This window comes from Dermacentor andersoni, chromosome 6, assembly GCF_023375885.2.
Source record: "Dermacentor andersoni chromosome 6, qqDerAnde1_hic_scaffold, whole genome shotgun sequence".
In the NCBI taxonomy this organism is placed as follows: Eukaryota; Metazoa; Arthropoda; class Arachnida; order Ixodida; family Ixodidae; genus Dermacentor; species Dermacentor andersoni.
In genome coordinates, this window is record NC_092819.1 from 44,583,299 (window position 1) to 44,602,503 (window position 19,205).

Sequence of the window (19,205 nt, forward strand, 5' to 3'; positions counted from 1 at the left end):
TCATGTCCGAAAGCACAATGTAACATTTCCATGCCTTTGTTGTGTGCAGCGGCTCGGCATCGCGGGGAGTCCCTACGCAAGGCGCGTGCCCTGCAGAACTCATGTAGCCACATTCCAGATTTGTGCCCACCCGACGACCACAAGTAAGGGCGCCTCTTTCGCTGCCCCTCTCCCATCCACACTCTGTACAGTGTAAAGCCCATGTGTCTTATTTTGGAACGGTAATATTGCAGGTTGTTCATTTTTTATTTTTACTGATTGCCAAAAGCATAAAAAGTATGTATGATTGATTGTTTGTAGGCACACTTCTTGCTGTTACAGTCAACCTGCAATCATTCAAGTTCAAATGTGTACTTAATTGAAAATTTCTGTTCATTCAAAAATAAAAATTTTCATTGACCACCATATTGAAACCATTTACTGTAATATCCTGACTTTAGAAGAGCGGTGAGTTGAGCAAATTGGTTAAGGTTCATGATTAGCAGCAGCGCAGAGGACAAGGATGAAGCAAGACCACAAACACTGTGCACAAACACTGTGCACAAACACTGTGCACAAACACTGTGCAAACAACTGGAAGTTTATTGAAAAAGGAAAAATATGCATTTCTTCTGGGGTGCTTTTACGCCACTTTTTGTTGATGTTTTGTTTGCAAATCACGTGGTTTGTACTGTGTACATATATATATATATTTTTACCTTTTCCATAAACTTTCCAGTTGCTCATTCAGCACCATGTTTGTAGTCTCGCTTCGTCCTTGTCCTTTGTGCTGCCGCTAATAATTGTATCCCGACTCACCGCCCTCCATGCCAGCAAATATAATTTGTCAGAGAAAGGCAGTAAGCGATATCTTGGCATAATAGTAGCAGGAAATGTTTGTAAGGTGTGTAAGAATCGTAGATACTTGCCAGAAGCCAACATGTAAATGCTTGCCAACAGTGTGCACTTACAACTTTCAGTGTGCAGTCTGGTGTAGACATGTAAAGTTAACCGTCCAACCACTCTTTATTTTTGCTTCCTCCATCAGCCAAACAAAGCACAATGGGGCCTGGCCAGAAGGAGTGCGAAGGCTGAGCCAGGGTGAGCACACTTCAGTTTTTCACCAGACAATGGAATTCTTGGTGAAATACTTGCATTGACTGATAATTTGGACAGCTTCATGGCGCCACAACTGGTCCTATAGACTTAATCTGTAAGGGCAACCAAAGTTTGAACACCTCACAGTGCTTTGTGCATCCACAAGTTCAGTAATTCGGACTATGCTTGCATGACCACATGCTAATTCGGCCGCCTGTCGGAGCAGAAAGAGCAATATTGTTGCTTTGGTATCTTCTTTCTTCATGCATTGCAGGCATGGTCGCAGGCCATGTTGCTGGCGCCTCATCAAAACTGAAACTAGCGAAGCCTGGTCGATGTAGTATCCACAGTATGTTATGTCTCTAGGCTTTGCAACCTGAAGCTTGTGAAACAGTCATGTACAGTGTAATCGTGCTTTTGATGCATTGTGAACATGTTTTGAATTGCAGGTGCAAAGCCTAGCACTCGTGTTTCACGTTCTTCTGTCCGGGAGGATGAAGATTCGGATCAGCTGAGCTCGTCGCCTAGGTAACATTTTCACTGATGGCCTCACTAGCTGTACAAGTGTGCTAGGCTCATTCGCAAAATCGAAGAGCATGAAAACAACAAAGACATAGAGACAGACATCAAAAATCGCTGTGCTCTGTCTGTTTCTGTGTCTTGTTTTCACACTCTTGGTTTTAACAATGTAATACAACTAGCCCAAACATAGTAATGTCATTCTTAAAGAGCATTGATAAGAGGACGAAAGCAAGGATTGTGTCATCTGTTTCTTGAATTTTGGTTGTTGTAAAAGCTCCTTCAGATAAATTTTTCCCAACTGCCATGTGACCGTGTTGTGTATTCTGTCTTATAATCGAGGCCTGTTGACTAAGTGGGCAAAACTTGAGAGTTATTGAAAGACAAACAATTATGTGGCTGTTTATCGATGCATCATCTTTACTTGCATGAGCAACACACCGTCAAATTCTTTTTAATGAATGCAGCACCTCACCTTGATAGTACCCCAGCACGGCAGCCATGATTATGGAGGCCATGGTAGAGTATTAGAACTGTGACCAATTGCTTCCGTGAGGGCATGTGCAAAGGCGACTTGCATTTCACTAAATAAAAAATGTGACAGCATGACTGGGCACTTTCTTAGTGACACAATGACATCACTGAATGACACAGACGCCAGTACCATTCTGGCCACATCTCTATAACATTAAAGCAGGTGCAGTATTCTCCAGTCATCACTTTTGGGCATGCAATCACTTTTACAACCCTGAGCCCCTGGTGGATTGGCATTGCTAGTACTGTGTGACGATAGAGAGCTTGGCATGGTGTGACAAGTGTTGTCAGTGGTATATGTCAATGCATTCCGTGCTGAGTCGCATGAAAGCTTGAGAAAGTGATTCTCTAGCCCCGAAAGTGATAGCAGGAGGATATACCACCTCGAGATGTCTGGGAGAACATATTTTTTTCATTTCTTGATGCGACCGTGCCTCTGTGACAAGCTAGAGCAATAGATACGTAGTGTGTGCCACGTGAAGTGCACATTTGTCAACATTGGAGTGCCTGCATGTGCGTGCTTCCAATGTGACCACGGACTGCGTTGTTACACATAGTTCAATTGCATCCCTCAGTTCATTTATTCTTAGACTGTGCCCTAGCTCTTGCCACGAGTGATTGTTGGCTTGACCTTTGCCTTGCTTACCTCCGCGTGTGCCGTTCATGTTTATGGTGCCTGCTATATCTCTCTTGTTTCTAATAACTCAAAATGTTCTTGTTGATGCATAAGAAAGAAACAACAAAAACAACCCTGAAAACCAAACCAAACAGTTAATGTAAACGAGGTTTACTTGTAAAAAACTCAGTAAACCTCATGCATGCACACATTTTTTTCACGCTCCTAAGTTTTCCTGTGTAAGCAGCCTCTGTGATTTACATACTGATGTCAAATGGCATTTCTGATGCATACTCACAAGTTTATGCATGTGGCATAAACATTGATTTTCTAAGGAGCAGCTGAATTGCGTGTCAGGTGTACCAGTTGTGAGCTAGTTCGTGCGTAGACATGTTGAAATTGGCTTTAAGGTCATTTTTTTCCTTTAACATTGCTTAGATATGCTGCTCGACTGTGGCCAGGCATTCACGGGAGGCTAATGTTTGAGCTTCTTGCAAGCTCTTATTGTATATACAAGGTTCCCTCATTTTCAAAATGGCTAAGTGGAACCATGCTTATTTTAGCTTCTGCTCTCCATATTATTCACCATTTTCTCTTATCATGGCCCAAACTAACTCGAAGTCACAGATTGGGTCACGTCAAGCAAAGCAGAGATAGGTGGTCCTTGTACATACCTTCAATCTTATGTGTCTTAAAAACATATTGAATACTCTAATAGGTTCGTTTTCTTTATAGTGATAGCAGTGAGCTTTTTAGGATCATGTTCGTGCAGCTTGTACTACACAATACACTACAAACAGTAATCGTGACTCTTTAACTCTGGCAGATGCTGTCAACGAAGTAGTGGTAGACCACACACCAGGCTCTGCAGTTGGGATGCAAGAGTTAAACCTTAATTTTTGTAAGCATGGCTCCTCAGGAGGCTGTACAGAATGGGCTGAAAAAGAAAGTACAATATTTTAAACATTTATTTCGGTCGTGGCTTAATGTCCTTAGGGTAACGATGCAATGTTTAACATTGTGGTGCCTTGAGATTGTGTGTGCTTGCTAGCTGCTGTGAACCTCCAGAGCACCCACCTCTTCTGCAGGTGTCGTTCGGATGAAGATGATGCCTTTCTGACTGGCCGGAGGCCAAGCTCCTCTCTGCGACGGCACTCAGTCGAAGCCATGGACCCTCTTCTGCCGGCACGCTTGCGGGAGCCCAAGGAGCGAAATAACTGTGATGTCGCAAAGTACCTGGAGCGCGGTGAAGACACCTCACTAGGCTCTTCACCTACGCCCCAGTCCCCCGCACGAAGCCTGCATGAAGCTATGCTCCGAGCGCGGGAAGCAGAGGAGCAGGGGTCTCCAGCACACAGGGCATCATCCATAAGCGGAAACCTGAGCCTTCGAAGGAGCACCTCTCGCTCGGAGCTGGGATCTCCTCTTCACCGGAGTGGGTCACGCAGCACCCTCGTCGGCTCGGATCACGCTTCGCCTCTGCACAGGAGTGCCTCCAAGTCCGATGTTGGTTCACCATTGCGGAGGAACTCTTCCAGATCAGACCTGTTCCAGCCAACAACGCTGAGTCGCAGCACCTCGCAGACTGACATCTATGGAGGCTCTCCCATACGGAGGACGGGTCGGCTTGCAATGGAGACCGAAGCAAAAAAGCCTTCAACCTTGGAAACCTACTACGACCAGTTGGGGGGAGGTTTGCAGAAACAGGCGGGCTATCCACTTCGGCGAGAGTCATCCCTGTCGCACATGTACAATTTTTCTGGCGAAAAAGCAGCCCTGGAAATGACAGATCCATTTGAGACTGACATGTTTGCAGAGCACAGGGAACGAACGAAGAAGGCTGCTCAGGTTATGAGCTTTGCACAGCTGTCAAAGATGAAGGATACCACAGACTCCGGTAAGGCACCAGCTAGCATCAATATTGTCTACATGCAGCAGGACGGCTCTGGCAATCGGTTGCCACCAGAGAAGCGGAAGACGACACCAACCGATGGTGTTAGTAAATCGTCATCATCAACAACCACATGGCAGCAGCAGGCTGCAGACAGTGAGGAAAACAGGACTGCAGAGGACAGTTCATCACCTCTGGCGGCACAGCTGAACAATGTGCGATTAAAGCTTGAAGAAAGGCGGCGTAAAATCGAACAAGAGAAGCGCCGCATGGAAGATCGTGTCAAGAAGCAGCGACAAAAGGTCAGCAAGGCAGCTTTCTTGCAAGCTGTTGCACGCGGTGACAGCAAAGTCTCCGAAGGTGGTAGCATCCACGAGTCATCTGGTGAAACACTGCTCGACGAGACTTCTGCCGACAGTGTTGACTCTGAGCATTCCCAGCAGAAGTGGCTGCATCAAAATGGCAGCCCACAACCCGTGCAGGAATCCCCTCAGAGTGATGACGTGGACCTTGAGGATAGCACCACGACCATTGAACAACTCAGCACAGAACTGACGGTTCTGCAGTCTGACATCTCGCGCATCACCAAACAGCAGCAGGCCATTCAGAATCTTCTGCACGGACCCCAGGCGGTGCCATTGCAGCCACAGCCTCAAGAGCAGTTCTTCCTGCATAGTGGCAATGATGGCGGCCAGCCTCAGAGCCTGCCCACATTTGCACATGCCAGTCCTCAACCTTACCTCACTGAAGTGGTGAGACCACCACTATTCCAGCAGCAGCAGCTGCAGCACCAGCAGCACCAGCAGCAGCAGCAACTGCAGCACCAGCAACACCAGCAGCAGCAGCAACTGCAGCAACAGCAACTGCAGCAGCAGCAACTGCAGCAGCAACAACAGCAGCAACAGTCCCATCAACGACGTCAGTGGGAATACCCAATGGCACCCATCCTTCCGCCACAGCAGCCTAGGAGAGGGCAATGGGGCCCTCCTGTGGTCACACTTGCCGAGCAACCCATGCGCTGGGGGGCCCCAGCCCCTGCACTGGTGGACCCGGGTTACGTAGTCTATCCCTCAGGCCAAAATGAGTTTGCATACCAACCGCCTTTTTACCAGAATGGCACTGCTACCACCATGCAGCAAGTGGGCTATGCCAGTTTTACAATGCCATCGCAACAGCAACCGCAGCAGCCGGTGCAGCAGCAGCTGCCGCAACAGCCACAGCAGCAGCAACAGCAGCACCCACTGCCCCCACCATTCCAAGCACTTTGCACAGTCAGTACAGAGCAGGTGACTGCTGCCGCATCCACTCAGTCCGAATCTCAGCGCCCGTCACGGACGCCGCCACCGCCTGCTGTGGAAGAGCAGCTTTCAGACCGTCTTGAGAATCTGTCAATGGGCAGCTTAGCTTCGCAGCCCAGGAGTGTTGAATTTGGCAAGACGTACCGTGTTTCTAAAGGGCAGCAGCCAGCGCGGATTCAGGCCAAACCATCTGATGACGGCAGTGAAGTGGGCTTCTTTATCAGCTTTGATGATCAGCAACCCAAAAAGCCGAAGCCCAAGCTCCGACCAAGAATTGCAAAACCAGAGGAAAATGCTAGGCCAGAAGAGCTTGGCCTCAGCAATGGTACCCTCACAGCAGCATCTACAGAAAGCACAAAAGGTAAACGGATACTTCTTCTTGTCTCACTTCAGAAATGCAGCAGCATTATGAGAGCCTATTGTATCTGTATGAAATTTTGTGCAAGAATTACCCTAGGGCAATCCGGAAGTTCAGTCAGCATGGGAATGGCAGGAACTTTTTTTTTTTTTTCTCTCATTGCAGGCTCTGAGAACTCATCAAACAGCGCCCCATCAGAGAACCAAGGACCTCCCAGTGGGTCATTAGGGGTTGGTTTTGTCATAGGAGCTGACTTGGTGAATCCTGACCCGGTGAGTGGCAGCATAGTTCTAAGTTCTTTGCAAGTCTAGGAGTAGGGAAAAGTGCAGGCATTGGCAGATGGTAAAATGCTTTTGAGTAGGATTTGTTGTTGGCCTAGTTGGTACAAGTTCATCTTGGTACAATTGGAACAAAACAAGATGACAAATAAGAGTCTGCAACAGGAAAAGTGCCGCCAGTCCTTTCGTTATGCAGAATGCCGGTAAATCTGAGTAAATCTAAGTAAGAAGTTTCTGCTTAGCTTATTTACACATTGTTTGTGCACGTTTGTGTCCCATGCAAGAAGCAATTGACGAACCTTTGCTTCCTCATTTTAGTTCGATTTATCGCTGGAAATAGAACAGTTATGCAGAAATTGTTCGGCCTGGACAGCTTCAGTTACAGTGGCTAGGATGATCCCACCCCCATGAATTTTTATATACACATGCACGCATGTGCTGTGCATGCATGGTTTCTCTCTCTCTGGTGCCATGCGTAGTGGTTATGAGTGCCACGAGGTACTTTGACACCATCACCACAGGTGGTGCCATGACCAGTGTGTACACTGACAAAATAAAACCAGGTAATGAGAATGACAAGCATAGGTGATTTACCACAGGTGACAAAAGGAACACTAGTCCTCATACTCTGTTTTAGTAGTTCCATGCAACAGAACCAAGACTATGTGACTCGTAAGTGAGACGTAGTGAGGTGCAGTGAGATGTAGTGCCACAGTTAGGCACCTGTTAGATGACTAAATGGCCTTGACAAGTGGTCTTGTCAGCAGGTGTTTACTTGGAAGCTTCTCCTTGTAGATCACAGGGGCACTTCTTGCGTGATTTTGTTCATTCTCTAATAAAGTACTTATGGCGCAAACGGGGACAATTCATCAGACTTGGTCAGTGACCGTGATTCTAATTTGTGTTTAAGAAGTACAAGCAACTAATTGATTTGACAGTCGCTAAATTCATACGTATAGTCAGCGCTGCCATACCACTGCGGAGGACTTCTTCCTGGGCAGTGGTTTGTCCTTCGCATCAATGGCATCCGCAGGCTTTGCTTGTGTGGTATTGTTCCAAGCTGCTGTTTTACACGAAAGGAACGAATAAGTTGGCGTTGAACACGCTCGGATCAGTGCGGAAGGAGTGCAGTAAATGTGCACGAATTCTGGTTTAGAAAATTGATGCATTTACGAATGTCAGCGAGCGTGCCGTGTACAAGTGAATGTTACAAGAGGGATCAAGAGATGGCGCCACCATCCTGTGAGACACACTGGCGGAGTGCTCCTTCTCCTCTCTATTTCAAGATATCTTGAAGACTCGCATCTTTTTGGTTTCTACCTCTGCTACCACAACAGCTGATCTCGCTGCGCAGTTCCAATCTTTGTAGATGCTGCTGCTGCCTCCAGCACTGCAGCACTTGCCGCTAGCAAATGACAGGGCACGGAAGGGCACCTTTAAGATCTGTTTGCCCCCCTTATTGGTTGAAGAAGCCTGCAGCTTCCACAGTGCTGCATGGAACTACTGAAAAGATTATAGAAAAGTGTGAGAAAGCAGTCTTGTGTAGCCAATGCTTAGTGGACACACACACACACAAAGGTATCATAAAGAAAAGGGACATCAATGAGAGGTTACAAAGGTTTCTAGCATTTAGCAGCATTATGCGCAGAAATGTAGGCACCCTTCATTGACACATGACAACCATTGCCTTTGAGAACACAAGTTCTAACCCTCTTCATGTGATATTTCCACCCATGAGATTATGTTGAAATTTTGAGATACTATGGTGTAAAAGCGCACTTCAGTCTGAGGAAGATCGCACACCCATAAGGCATCTTGCCTCAAGTGACTCTGGTGTTTAATATCCGAGAATATGCTTGAGTGTATCTGTCACAGTCTTTACAGAAATGTTTTGATGTTTACATGTAAGGAATCGATCATTATTTTTGTGTGACACTTGTTACAGATGTTCCAAATTGCAGCAGTGGCCAAACACCTCTCAATATTGAGGTAATGAAACTTATGCCTTGTTTTGCATGTTGTGCAGGAGGCGGAGAATGAGATGCAGCGGCGCAAGGAGATGATGATGTTGGTCTCACTGCGGAGGAGAGAAGAACAGGAGGCAGCCAGGCTTGCCAAAGAGCAACGAAATGCTGTCAAGCGAATGCAAGAGCAGTCAGTGTCTTTCTTCTTTTTCTCAATGTTTCTCAGGTTTAGATTGCCTTGTTTGTTTAGTATAAAGAAAGTATTCCTAAAGGGATACTGCAGTACTCATTGAATTTTAAAGAATAATCCCATGTAGTTGTTAGACTATGCTGTCGTGAACACCCGAGCCATATATCAATCCTGTACTCGCAGAGCGTGGTGCGCATTCCTGCTAAAGGAACCACCTGGCATTTAATTCAACTTGTTTAAATCCCTGCCATTTTCTGTGCTTTTATGTTTTGCATCACTAAGCATAATGACTATAGACTAAATTTTAGGGGTGTGCAAATATGCTTGAACATCACCGAATCAAATACAATAGTGAACATTCCAATCATTCAATTTGCAAATAAAATATTCATTAAGCTGTAGAGAACCGTAAAATGCCACATGTCGTGTGTGCCGAGAACCCCCTCATGCTTGATGCCTCTCAAGTGAGTGTTTCAGTTTGTTTTTGGTGCAAATGGGGCATCAACTGCACTGCAAACAGGCTGCCCTGACTGAGGCAGTAGTGAACTTTGTCACTGCGAGATCTCCCCAATGTCGATTGGGTGTGGGGATTGCACACACAGCGCCCGAATGCTGCAATTCGCAGAACTGTGACATGTCGACCAGGTCTGCCCCTGTCCGTACAAGGTTCGTCTGTGTCAAAGCCCCAAAAAATGGTAACGCCACATGGACTGAGGGAATGGCAACAAAAGCAGCGCTTATTTCGTAACGTGCGAAAGCGTGTGCCAAAATCAGGCCGATTAGCCGCCAATAGGGACGCACATCATGTCAGATATGTGGTGACGAACATAATTCATGCTACTTCAAGAGCTGTCAACGTAACCCGTGCGCATGTTCTCGGGACCGATCACTGATGAGCCACCAGTACGGCCGTGCTATATTCAGACGGGATTATCTGAATATATGTGACACAGGTTTGATTCCGCCGAACACAAGAGAAATATTAAAGGATTATTTTGCCATTGAAGGACAGCACATACGGCTCACACCCACAGGCACATACCCAGCAGCACATAACATACTCAGCGACGCACACCTAGTGGCTCAAATTGGCGTCAGAGGCCCATTGAATAGTTTCACATATCCAGCAACTCAAGTTGTCATCAAAGAGGTTCATTGAAGAGTTGCACACACCCAGTTGGCCATACGCAGTGACCCAAGTTGGTGCAACAGTCGATTTCGAACCCGCTTCCCTCAGCACGGTAGCCCGATGTTCTAGCCGTTTGACCACAGACTGTACTGTAATACAGTAAAACCTCGTTAAACCGTACCCGCTTAAACTGTAGTTTCATTTTGAAAGTAGTAAAGTCGGATGCCCGACTCAGCGGCCATTGAACATAATATGTGTTGTATCCGCATAAACCATACCAGCTTATTGCGTACGTATCGGTTAACATATAGTGTTTCCACTTTTCTTCACGTAATCACGGCGGTACGTCGGCCCGGCATAACAACGAGCCTCAGAGATCGGAATGGCCTCCAAGCTCAAATGCAGAGGACACTTGGAAAGGTGAAGCCGCATCAACATCAGTGTCATTTCAGCGCCGTGCTAGAGTCAGAGTGTTGTGGGGGGCCTGTGTTGTAGTGTCGTGCAATCCAGGACAAAAGCCGGGTGCTCAGTATAGAAGGAAAATTGGACATTGTTTGTGCTGTCGAACGTGGCACAAAGAAGTCGATGCTGGCACACAAGAGGGATCTACTGTTGACTACGGTGTGTGGCATTTAGAATGGGAAGGAAAAGTTGGCCAGCAATGCCGCTGCGACTGTGAAAATACGTCGACTAAGAGGTTCGACTGTTCGAAGTTTGACTTTTCGCCATAATTGCCTCCATTATTGCTGAAGTTTCTCCTAACGACAGTGATAAGGACGGCACAGAAAGAGACAGCACAGGTGATTATGCCCTACAGTGGCAGCCTCATGCGGGTGTTTGCCGAGAAGAGGGGGCTGGCGGAGAAGCTGGCTCTTAGCTTGAGCAAATTTGAGGCCGCCGTCGTTGCTACTAGCCCGCTGCGACACCAAACGAAAATAACATACTTTTGTCGCGTGAGGTGAATAGATACTGCATGTTGTCCGCTCTTTCATCACACTTTCTTGTAGTTCCTTTTATGACAGGTAAGTGGGCAATCGCTCGCTATTTCGGTTAAGCAGTACTACCATTTAGTACATACTTTTTCCACGCTCCGGCCAACTATGGCTTAACGAGGTTTCATTGTACAAAGGAACTCAAGTTGGTGGAAAAACTTTTAGAGACTCATCCAGACAGCCAGATAGTACCCTAAAAATTTGTGAAGTACCCTAAGAATGCTTATTGCATTAAAAAAAAATAGCAGGCTATTCCTCCTCCCAGCCTTGTGATGTCATGTCTCCAAGATTTGTAAAAATTTTTACATTAATGGGTTGGCAGGTATGAGAACGAATTAGCATCTTTAGCCGGGTGGTTCCAGACGCAACATGTGAAATTCCCAACTGCATGCAGACTGCGACGCGAGGAACAGGCACGGAAGCGAGAGGAAGACCGTCAGCGACGACAGATGATCCTCGAGCAGTACCGACAGCGCAAAGCCCAGGAAGAGGCTGAGAAGGATGCTGCAGTCCATGGGGGCAGCAACATGAGCTTGCGTGGCGAAGGCGGAGCTACGCTGACGCGCAGCAGTGCGAAGCCACGATCGTCTTCACGGCCCCGGCCAAAGTCGATGCACCTCGGGCCATGCTCGTTGCAGCGCGGCTCTCATACCAGTCTTGATGGTGAGACCCACAAGTGCATGAAGTTCTTGCTTTGTTGCAATTAGGTTGTGCCGCAGTTGAATGTTATGTGTTTATCTAATAAACCTTAGTTGCGGTCGCTTGGCTACGGTATTGTATATTAGCTTTATTGCTTTGTAGCCTTTGGCATTAAGAGCCATTGTCATGCACAGGAATGCACTTATTGCAAATGCCTATTAAATTATTCTTGCCAGCAATTGCATTTGCTGCCACAGCACAATGCCCTATTGCTACATTGGTACTTGAGTATGTCGTTTTGCTGTTATTAGGATAATTTGATAGACCTGGATTTGAGGTAAGCATTTGCAGAAATGTGCACATTTAGATTCGAAATGCTTTTTTTTTTTTTTTTTTACTGGGCTGCCATTAACATTTTATTGTGTATTATATTTCGGTTGTTCACCATGTGTTATTTTTTTCCTTCGCCGTCATGTCCTAAATGCCCAGAATAAACAGCCCAATGAAGTTTTTCGTCTCTTGCTCCCATATTTTCTTTTATTTTTTTTCTTTCTCTCTCTCACTTTTCTTATTTGCTTCTTTGTTTATCAAGAGCTTTAACTTGAAGACTGAAGCGTGACTGACCTGGTTCCGTGCAGAGTGCGGACGGCAGCGTGCTGCTAGCCCACCACCCTCGGGAACCGAGTGGCGCGCTTCGGCCAGTGATGGTGCCTCAGACACAGCCTCGACCCACTCGCTCATGCTGTTGCCCTCGTCAAGTGAATACGTGGGGCCCAAGCTATTCGTCAAGCCTACGGCAAAGTCCAATCGCAGCATCATCATCAATGCCATTAACACCGTTCTCGCAGGAGCTGTCAACTCTGAAACCAAGAGGAAAGTTTTGGAGGTGCGCAACCACTTTTTGCTTTCCTCAGGAACAGTGCTAGAAGCCTTGTGTTTGGGTTCACCTGTCGGGCACAGTGCACAACTGTTAACCTACCACACATTTCTGCGTGGTAGGCTAGTTCAGGTTACTTTGGTTCTTCTGGTGCCTTCAGCTAGACAATAAGAGTGGCTGTTTATAGAATTTTTATTCAGAAATCATGGAGAAGTAATGTGCTTTTTGTAAGTTTTCCACTTGGCTTCCTTGTAGGCAAAATTGGACATGATAGATCTTTCGGCAGACTTGAAATGATGCCTTTTTAGTCAGCTTTCGGAGGACTGGCAAAATTAATTAGTGCATTCTAGTGGATTTTGGCAGTTGTCCTAGGGGACGTTTTTCAAGCAGAAATGGCAGCACTTGGATTTCCAGTGCTTGTGTTTGACAATGCATACTCACCGACGAAATTCTTTTCCATTTTATTTTGTAAATCATCTGATTTCTTAAAGCACAGAGCATTATTTAAAATAGGTGACTACATGTATAGTAACGTACATTCACAGACAAATGATACTCAGAACTCTATCTATAATAATAATAAAAAAGATTGCAAAGCGGAACACTCTTCGCAAGTAATATAGCTCAAGAGCATGATCTTGTGCTGCTGCTTATGGCATAACTCTCATGCTAAGCATGCAAGCTGAAGTTCTGTTAATAATGCACATATTGGCAAAAGCATTAATGAAGTAACGCATTCTAGTTAATGCTAACTTCTCATTCCAATCTTTCGTGACTGTACATACTTCAAATGGCACTTTCTACGCTTGGCTCAAAATTTAGAAACATGGAGTTACCGTATTTACTCGCGTAATTCTCGCACTTGCGTAATGCTCGCACCCCTCACATTGTCCATCAAAAATAAGATTTTTTTTCCTCCAGTAATCATCGCACCCCCAGAAATTGAAGCAGCAGATGTCTGTTTGTTCTAGCCACTGATGATGATAGCATATGACAGCTGAGCACCATCCCTGAAAGCGTGTGAGGAGAGCCAACGACCGCGGCTCAATCTGGCGTGCGCAAGCTGACAGGAAACGCACCGTCTTCCATCATGTGAAAGGCCGTGGAAGGATGAGAGAGGGAAGGAGGGAGGAAGGGAGAGGGGATGGCATTGCTCTCCAACAGCAACTGCGTATTTTGCAACTGTGCGCATGGGGAATTGACAATCGCAGCTCAATCTCATGCGCGCAGGGAGGGAAGTGGTGGGAGGGGAGGCGGCATTATTCTCCAGCACGAACTGCGTACTTTGCACAGTCGCACGTACCTATTTTGAAAGCCATCTGCAGGCGGTTCATACCTTTGTGCGTGCAGTGTTCTCGTAGGTCAGTTGGCATTGAAGCAATAGACACCATGAAGGTCACTTCACTCGCTGCCGCGCGTCCTCGTGCCAGTGTTTTGACAGTAAATGCCTGCGATCATTGAGTGTGATGTGTTCATGTTCGCTTGTGCGTGCTGACACCAGGCTTGTTAATTTAGTTAGTAAGCAAATATTTCCAAGTCTATAAGGCTGATAAGACTACTTTCCTTACTTGGTACAGCTGTCTACTAATTTATCACAATCGCTGCTTCGCCTTTCGGGCGAAACTGCGTCTTTTGTTTTAGAACTTTGTACGTTCTCGCGGTAAATTTTCCCAGTGTAATTATTGCACCCTCAAACTTTGCATCGATTTTCCACACACAAAAAGAAGTGCGAGGATTATGCGAGTGCTTTATGCTTCCGAGTTTTTTCACTGTGGTCATTTTGGCAGTGGTCACTTGACACTTTATTTCTGTGTTGCCTGCAGGAGATAAACATGTCTGAGAGCAAGCACTTTCTGATCCTGTTCCGAGACTCGGGCTGCCAGTTTCGCGGCCTCTACTCGTATTACCCTGAGCGAGAGGAAGTGTTGCGGCTGCATGGCACTGGACCACGCAGTGTTCTGCCATCTATGATGGACATGTTTTTCAAGTAAGCATTGGGGATGCATGCTTTTGAGACCTCTCATACACTGCCAGTTTTCTTCGAAGAGCTGTGCCACATTGCTGCACTGCAGAATCTCCCCCATTACTAGGGGACAAGTAGTAGATACGACATTAGGGGAAACCCACGTGTAGGAACAGTGCTTTAGAACAGAGCAAGAGGAGGTGATACAACCAGTGCTATTTCTTCACCCAAGTATGCACCAAGTGGCTGAAGTTAGCACTTTGTTGACATTCGGGAGCCTGAAAAAAAAAATTTTTTTTTTGAGAATTCGCAGTGTTACATTTATTATTGTGGTTGTCCTAACAACCACTCCTAGGAACTATCGGCATTATGCCTGGCTGGATATAATAAGTTGTGGCCATCCCTGCTTCCTCTTCGGGCCAGCTCCACAGATTGGTGACCTAGATGTGATTTGAACACCCAGCTTTATAATCGTGCCTGGGCCTCCAATCCGTAGAGGCAGCCCGATGAGGGAGCTACCATGGCCACAATTTTATCTAACTGGCCCAGCCATGGTGCCGATGGTTCCCAAAAGCAGTTGGCTGACGCAGCTGCTCAGGCTGGGTGTGCTAGCATGTTCTAATCTCTTGCCAGTCTTGCATGGCGCTCGTGATCGTCAGCCACAGCCCACGGCACAGCGAATATTACGCCACCACAGCGCCATTGGGCCGATATTGGAGAAACCTTAAAGAACAGTTTTTGTTCTACTTAAGTACTAAAGATTTCTCGCCAGTAGGCCACGAATGTGACATTGCATTTCCCAAGCCACGTTTTGTGGGTAACTAAGATGAAAAGCAGCGAGAGAACGCATACACAAGAACAAAGGGTACACAGCATGGATGCTGGAATGATTTTGCTTGTTTGGTGGGGCCAGCTGTTCTTGAGTTGCCACTTGGATTGATTGGTTTGTTTCTTCTCATTTCAGATACAACTCTGGCGCCAAGAGCTTCACTCAGATTCACACGAAGCACCTAACAGTCACCATAGATGCCTTTACCATCCACAATCATCTGTGGACTGTGAAGAAGACCTGTGTGCCTCAACGCAGGGACTTGTGACGACCGCACGTCTAAATCCCCTTCCAGTGCATTTGTTTCTCGAGGATAGACTGCTGTGCTGGGGCTATAACCAGGCTAACCAATGTGTGCCGAGGAGGCACGGCAGTTCTCCACACACCGGTCACATATTGCCGCTGGCTTTTTTCTTCTCCACGGCTGAGACCCGAGGTTTGCGGGCCAAACCTCATCAGGAAGTGGTGGGGACTGTTTCACCCGCATTTTTTTTATCTTTCTTCCTGGGGATTTGCGAGCACTAACTTGTTTTGCTTGAGATTGTACTTTGTATATAGTGGGCGTCGTTATAGCGGGCGTCGTTACTGAGCGCGTAGTTGAAGGAGAGAGCCCAGCTGGAGAGACACAGTTGTCGCAGTTTCTCGTTGCCCTGTTTGTGCGGGAGGGTGACCCTATGCTCTTTCGGCCGACTAATGATGACTGGAGTCCTTGGGCAAATTGTGTGATATGGCTTGCCAAATGTAATATAGTCGAAGCCAACAGTTGCGCATGTTCCTCGAAAAAAAAAAAAAAAGGCCATGCGGGTGCCGGTTTCTCGCTTCATTTACCTCCGATGATGTCCTCGTTTTTCTTTTTAGGCTTTTAAATGTTACTACAAATATAGATACGCTGACACAAACACAATCTGCACGCACGAGTTGCTCTAATGGCAAATGCAGCGCTGATTACTTTTTTTTTTTGGCTGTAATACATGAATTGTTCGCGAACAATAAATGCAGCTTTCCCTTTTTCGTGTGTTGTCGTGTATTTCTTGTAATTGTTAAGTTAAGTGCGTGCAACCTCAGGTGGGCCTTCATATCTAACTATACTTAAATACTAAGGTGTATTACTTTACCGAAGTGCTGAAGCCATTATGGTCGAGTGTGACCTGATGGTTAAAATGCGCTATGTATTTCAGCCTATATAGCACTTCAAGGGGCCCTGAACCACCCCTCTCGTTTGGTGAAATAATATAGTCCGCAGGTAGCATACGTTGCTGTGAACATCTCGGCTAAGTTTTGCTGTCATACGCGGTGTGTCGAGCTCTCAAGTAGATCGAGAAGTGACCTTTCTCTAAAACGGTCCCTTTTCAACAGAAAGCGCTGTCCTCACTCTCTTCTATATGCACTATATTGTCATCGGATGCACCATTTAGTCATTCCCTTAGGTGGCTGCTATTGGCCGATAGCCGACACCAAGCTGCGGTCAGCTACATGGCGTAGATACCGCGGCCGCCGCGAGGTGGCGCCACGAGTCCACTGGCTAAGCGCACTGCGGCTCGCTGAGGATAACCGCGTTTGGCTTAACTTTTTAGCACAGGCACCAAAGGCGGAAGTCGTGGCGTCTACGTTAACATCCAAAATGAAACTTGAACTGCATGCCACGGTGGCATTTAGGAAGCGGAGCATTGTGGGTATGCCCCACTGCGCCTAGCCTTCGCAGTGCAAGGCATTGAAGAAGGAAAGGGAGCACAGCGGAGGCTATGCTTGATTGCCAATAACTCCGCTTCTGCTGAACGCATTGAAGTACTTTTTGCGGCAAAGTATTTCCGAAATAGCCTATATTCACTTCAAATGCCTTTCTCCACTTCGATCAAAAGTGGTCCAGGGCCCCTTTAAAGGAACGTGTGACACAGCTGCTGTGGTGTTTAAAGAATCGTGAATTATTTTACGCAATTTATGGCGGGATATGTCTACCTTTGGGTGGTATTTTTTTAAAAGTGCTGAGAAAATATCAATCTATTCCTAAAGTGTTAATATACACATGAATATGTTTAGTTTGGTGATACGGCCAGTATATTTTCGGGGATGGAGATTTGGCCAGGTTACTAGGCATCCCGTGTCCAAGTACTATTAAGTACTTGTTCATGAACAGGATGGTATAGTGCACCAAATACAATTTTGTGGTACACAAGAATAATGCATATGCACATGCAAAACTCCAAGAAATTTGCTTTGTGTGCATTTGGTATGAATTTTGTGGTATCAATACTTTTGAAGGCCTAGAAGGGAAAATAAAGAAAATGCAACTTAAAAATTTGACCATTGATTATTGGCCAATCCTTCCGAGTGGCTAGCTACCTTTGCCTTATCATTATCAGTCATCTGATTAAAATAAACATTTGAGCATAGCAGAACACATTGTCCGGTACAGTGATGTGCGCCCATCTAGGACCACCTACGTGAGCTTGTATTGCAGTAACAGATCAGTTGCACTGTACCGTGCATTCTAGCAGGACAGCAATGTGCTGTCTCCACAGGTCACAAATAAGCTTTGACGAGCTGTAGTTGCAGAGACAAGACTGCATGAGCGTGCGTCGCGTTCATAGGCCACTTTGTTGGACTGCTTTGCTCCCTTGGTGACAAGTGCTCGTAGGAGACTGCCTTCTCACTAAGTTCAGTTGGCTGCTGGATGAGCTCGCTTCATTTCGAGGTGTGAAGTTAAGGATCATCTTTGTGTTGTATTTGGAGTGAGAGTTCAAAAATGCAGAATATCTAATGCATACATATGGTGACACAAGAAATTGACTGATGTTTGACAGCTAAACATTGTTCTTGCCCATCTCCAGGGTATGTGGTAAGGCTGCCTGTTAAAGAAAGCATGCCGTGATTGCATGCCTGTACATGTAGTCACGGCATGTGCTTAACTAGACACTCTGGCATAAGAAGTTTGACTGCTATATGGCTGAGCAGGTCATGGAACAAGAATAATTGCTTATGTTGGGAGGATTTGTATTTTCCGGCTAAACTCATAACAGCATCAAGTCACAGGCATGCGCGGTACACCCAGTACAGGTACATACCAAGTTCAAATTTCAGTGCCTCCGGAAACCCACCGGTTTTTTCTAATGAGCAGACACGTTCCCTGGCCCGGCGCTCGGCTGTCGTGGGGGTTCACGTCTGTAAAGGAGGCCCAGTAGATATTTCACGAGTTGTCTCCGCCGCAGGATACCTTACTGGTAAAATAGGTACAAGCGCGCTCCCGCCCTGGTGCTCGGCCATTATGGGACTTCAAACCTCAACGCTTGGAAAGCGGTGTTTGTCCCCAGCCCGAAAGCACCCCCACTTCAATAGGTGTACTTGAGGCGCCACGTTGGAAATTGTCGCCATGGGAGCGGCCCAAACTATTATTAATATTTTTCTTTGTGTGTGTGTGTGTGTGGGAGGGGGGGGGGGAGGGGGGCTCAAGTGTTTCGACGAGAATTAAGGGTGTAGGCTCCTTTCCCAAGCGTATCACCCCTGAAGAAAGCAGAACACCAGGCCGTGGTACACTTGTACTCATTTGAACCAGCGGATGCCCAGCGGCAGTGGGAAGCTACCCGCAACCTCCCGCAGCCGAGGCGGGCACTCTACCACAGAACACCTATATAAACCGAGGCCACGGCTGTCTTTGGAAAAGTAATTTGTTTTCGCGCATATAAAAAACAAATTAACAATGAAGGCGTTTTCAAGAAAGCAAATGAACAATCAAGGTTCACATGCAAATCTAAAAGGCGATTCTTGTGTTTGTGAACAAGCCACCGAAGTCTCGTCGAGGAAGCCGCGAACTGTACCACCGAGGATCACACAACCAGCCAACTGAAGCAGTTATTATTGCGATTAAGGGAATTGACAGAACGATCGGTTGAAGTGGTGAAGCCGCACAAGTAAGGTCAAACAGCTATATATTAAGGAACCAGACAAACGTAACCAGAACGCTGCGCGAGGAATTCAAACTTCGCGCTCTTGCTTCTGTGGCTTCGCTAAACGGCAAAGCCGTATCCACAGACCGTTATCAGTCAAACGAAGCACA

The 19,205-nt window shown here is 46.5% G+C and overlaps 1 protein-coding gene across 1 annotated transcript in view; it reads left to right on the forward strand.

The window, feature by feature from the left end:
- Positions 1-16,165, forward strand: part of Patronin (calmodulin-regulated spectrin-associated protein patronin) — a 45,419-nt gene extending 29,254 nt beyond the window's left edge. Inside the window, exons 5-14 of the mRNA XM_050170775.3 lie at positions 50-143; positions 1,028-1,080; positions 1,527-1,605; positions 3,835-6,296; positions 6,459-6,565; positions 8,598-8,725; positions 11,241-11,509; positions 12,124-12,371; positions 14,186-14,349; positions 15,290-16,165. Coding sequence (XP_050026732.1) covers positions 50-143; positions 1,028-1,080; positions 1,527-1,605; positions 3,835-6,296; positions 6,459-6,565; positions 8,598-8,725; positions 11,241-11,509; positions 12,124-12,371; positions 14,186-14,349; positions 15,290-15,422 — 3,737 coding nt within the window. The 3' untranslated portion in view covers positions 15,423-16,165. The remainder of the gene's footprint in view (positions 1-49; positions 144-1,027; positions 1,081-1,526; positions 1,606-3,834; positions 6,297-6,458; positions 6,566-8,597; positions 8,726-11,240; positions 11,510-12,123; positions 12,372-14,185; positions 14,350-15,289) is intronic.
- The last annotated feature ends 3,040 nt before the right edge of the window (positions 16,166-19,205 follow it).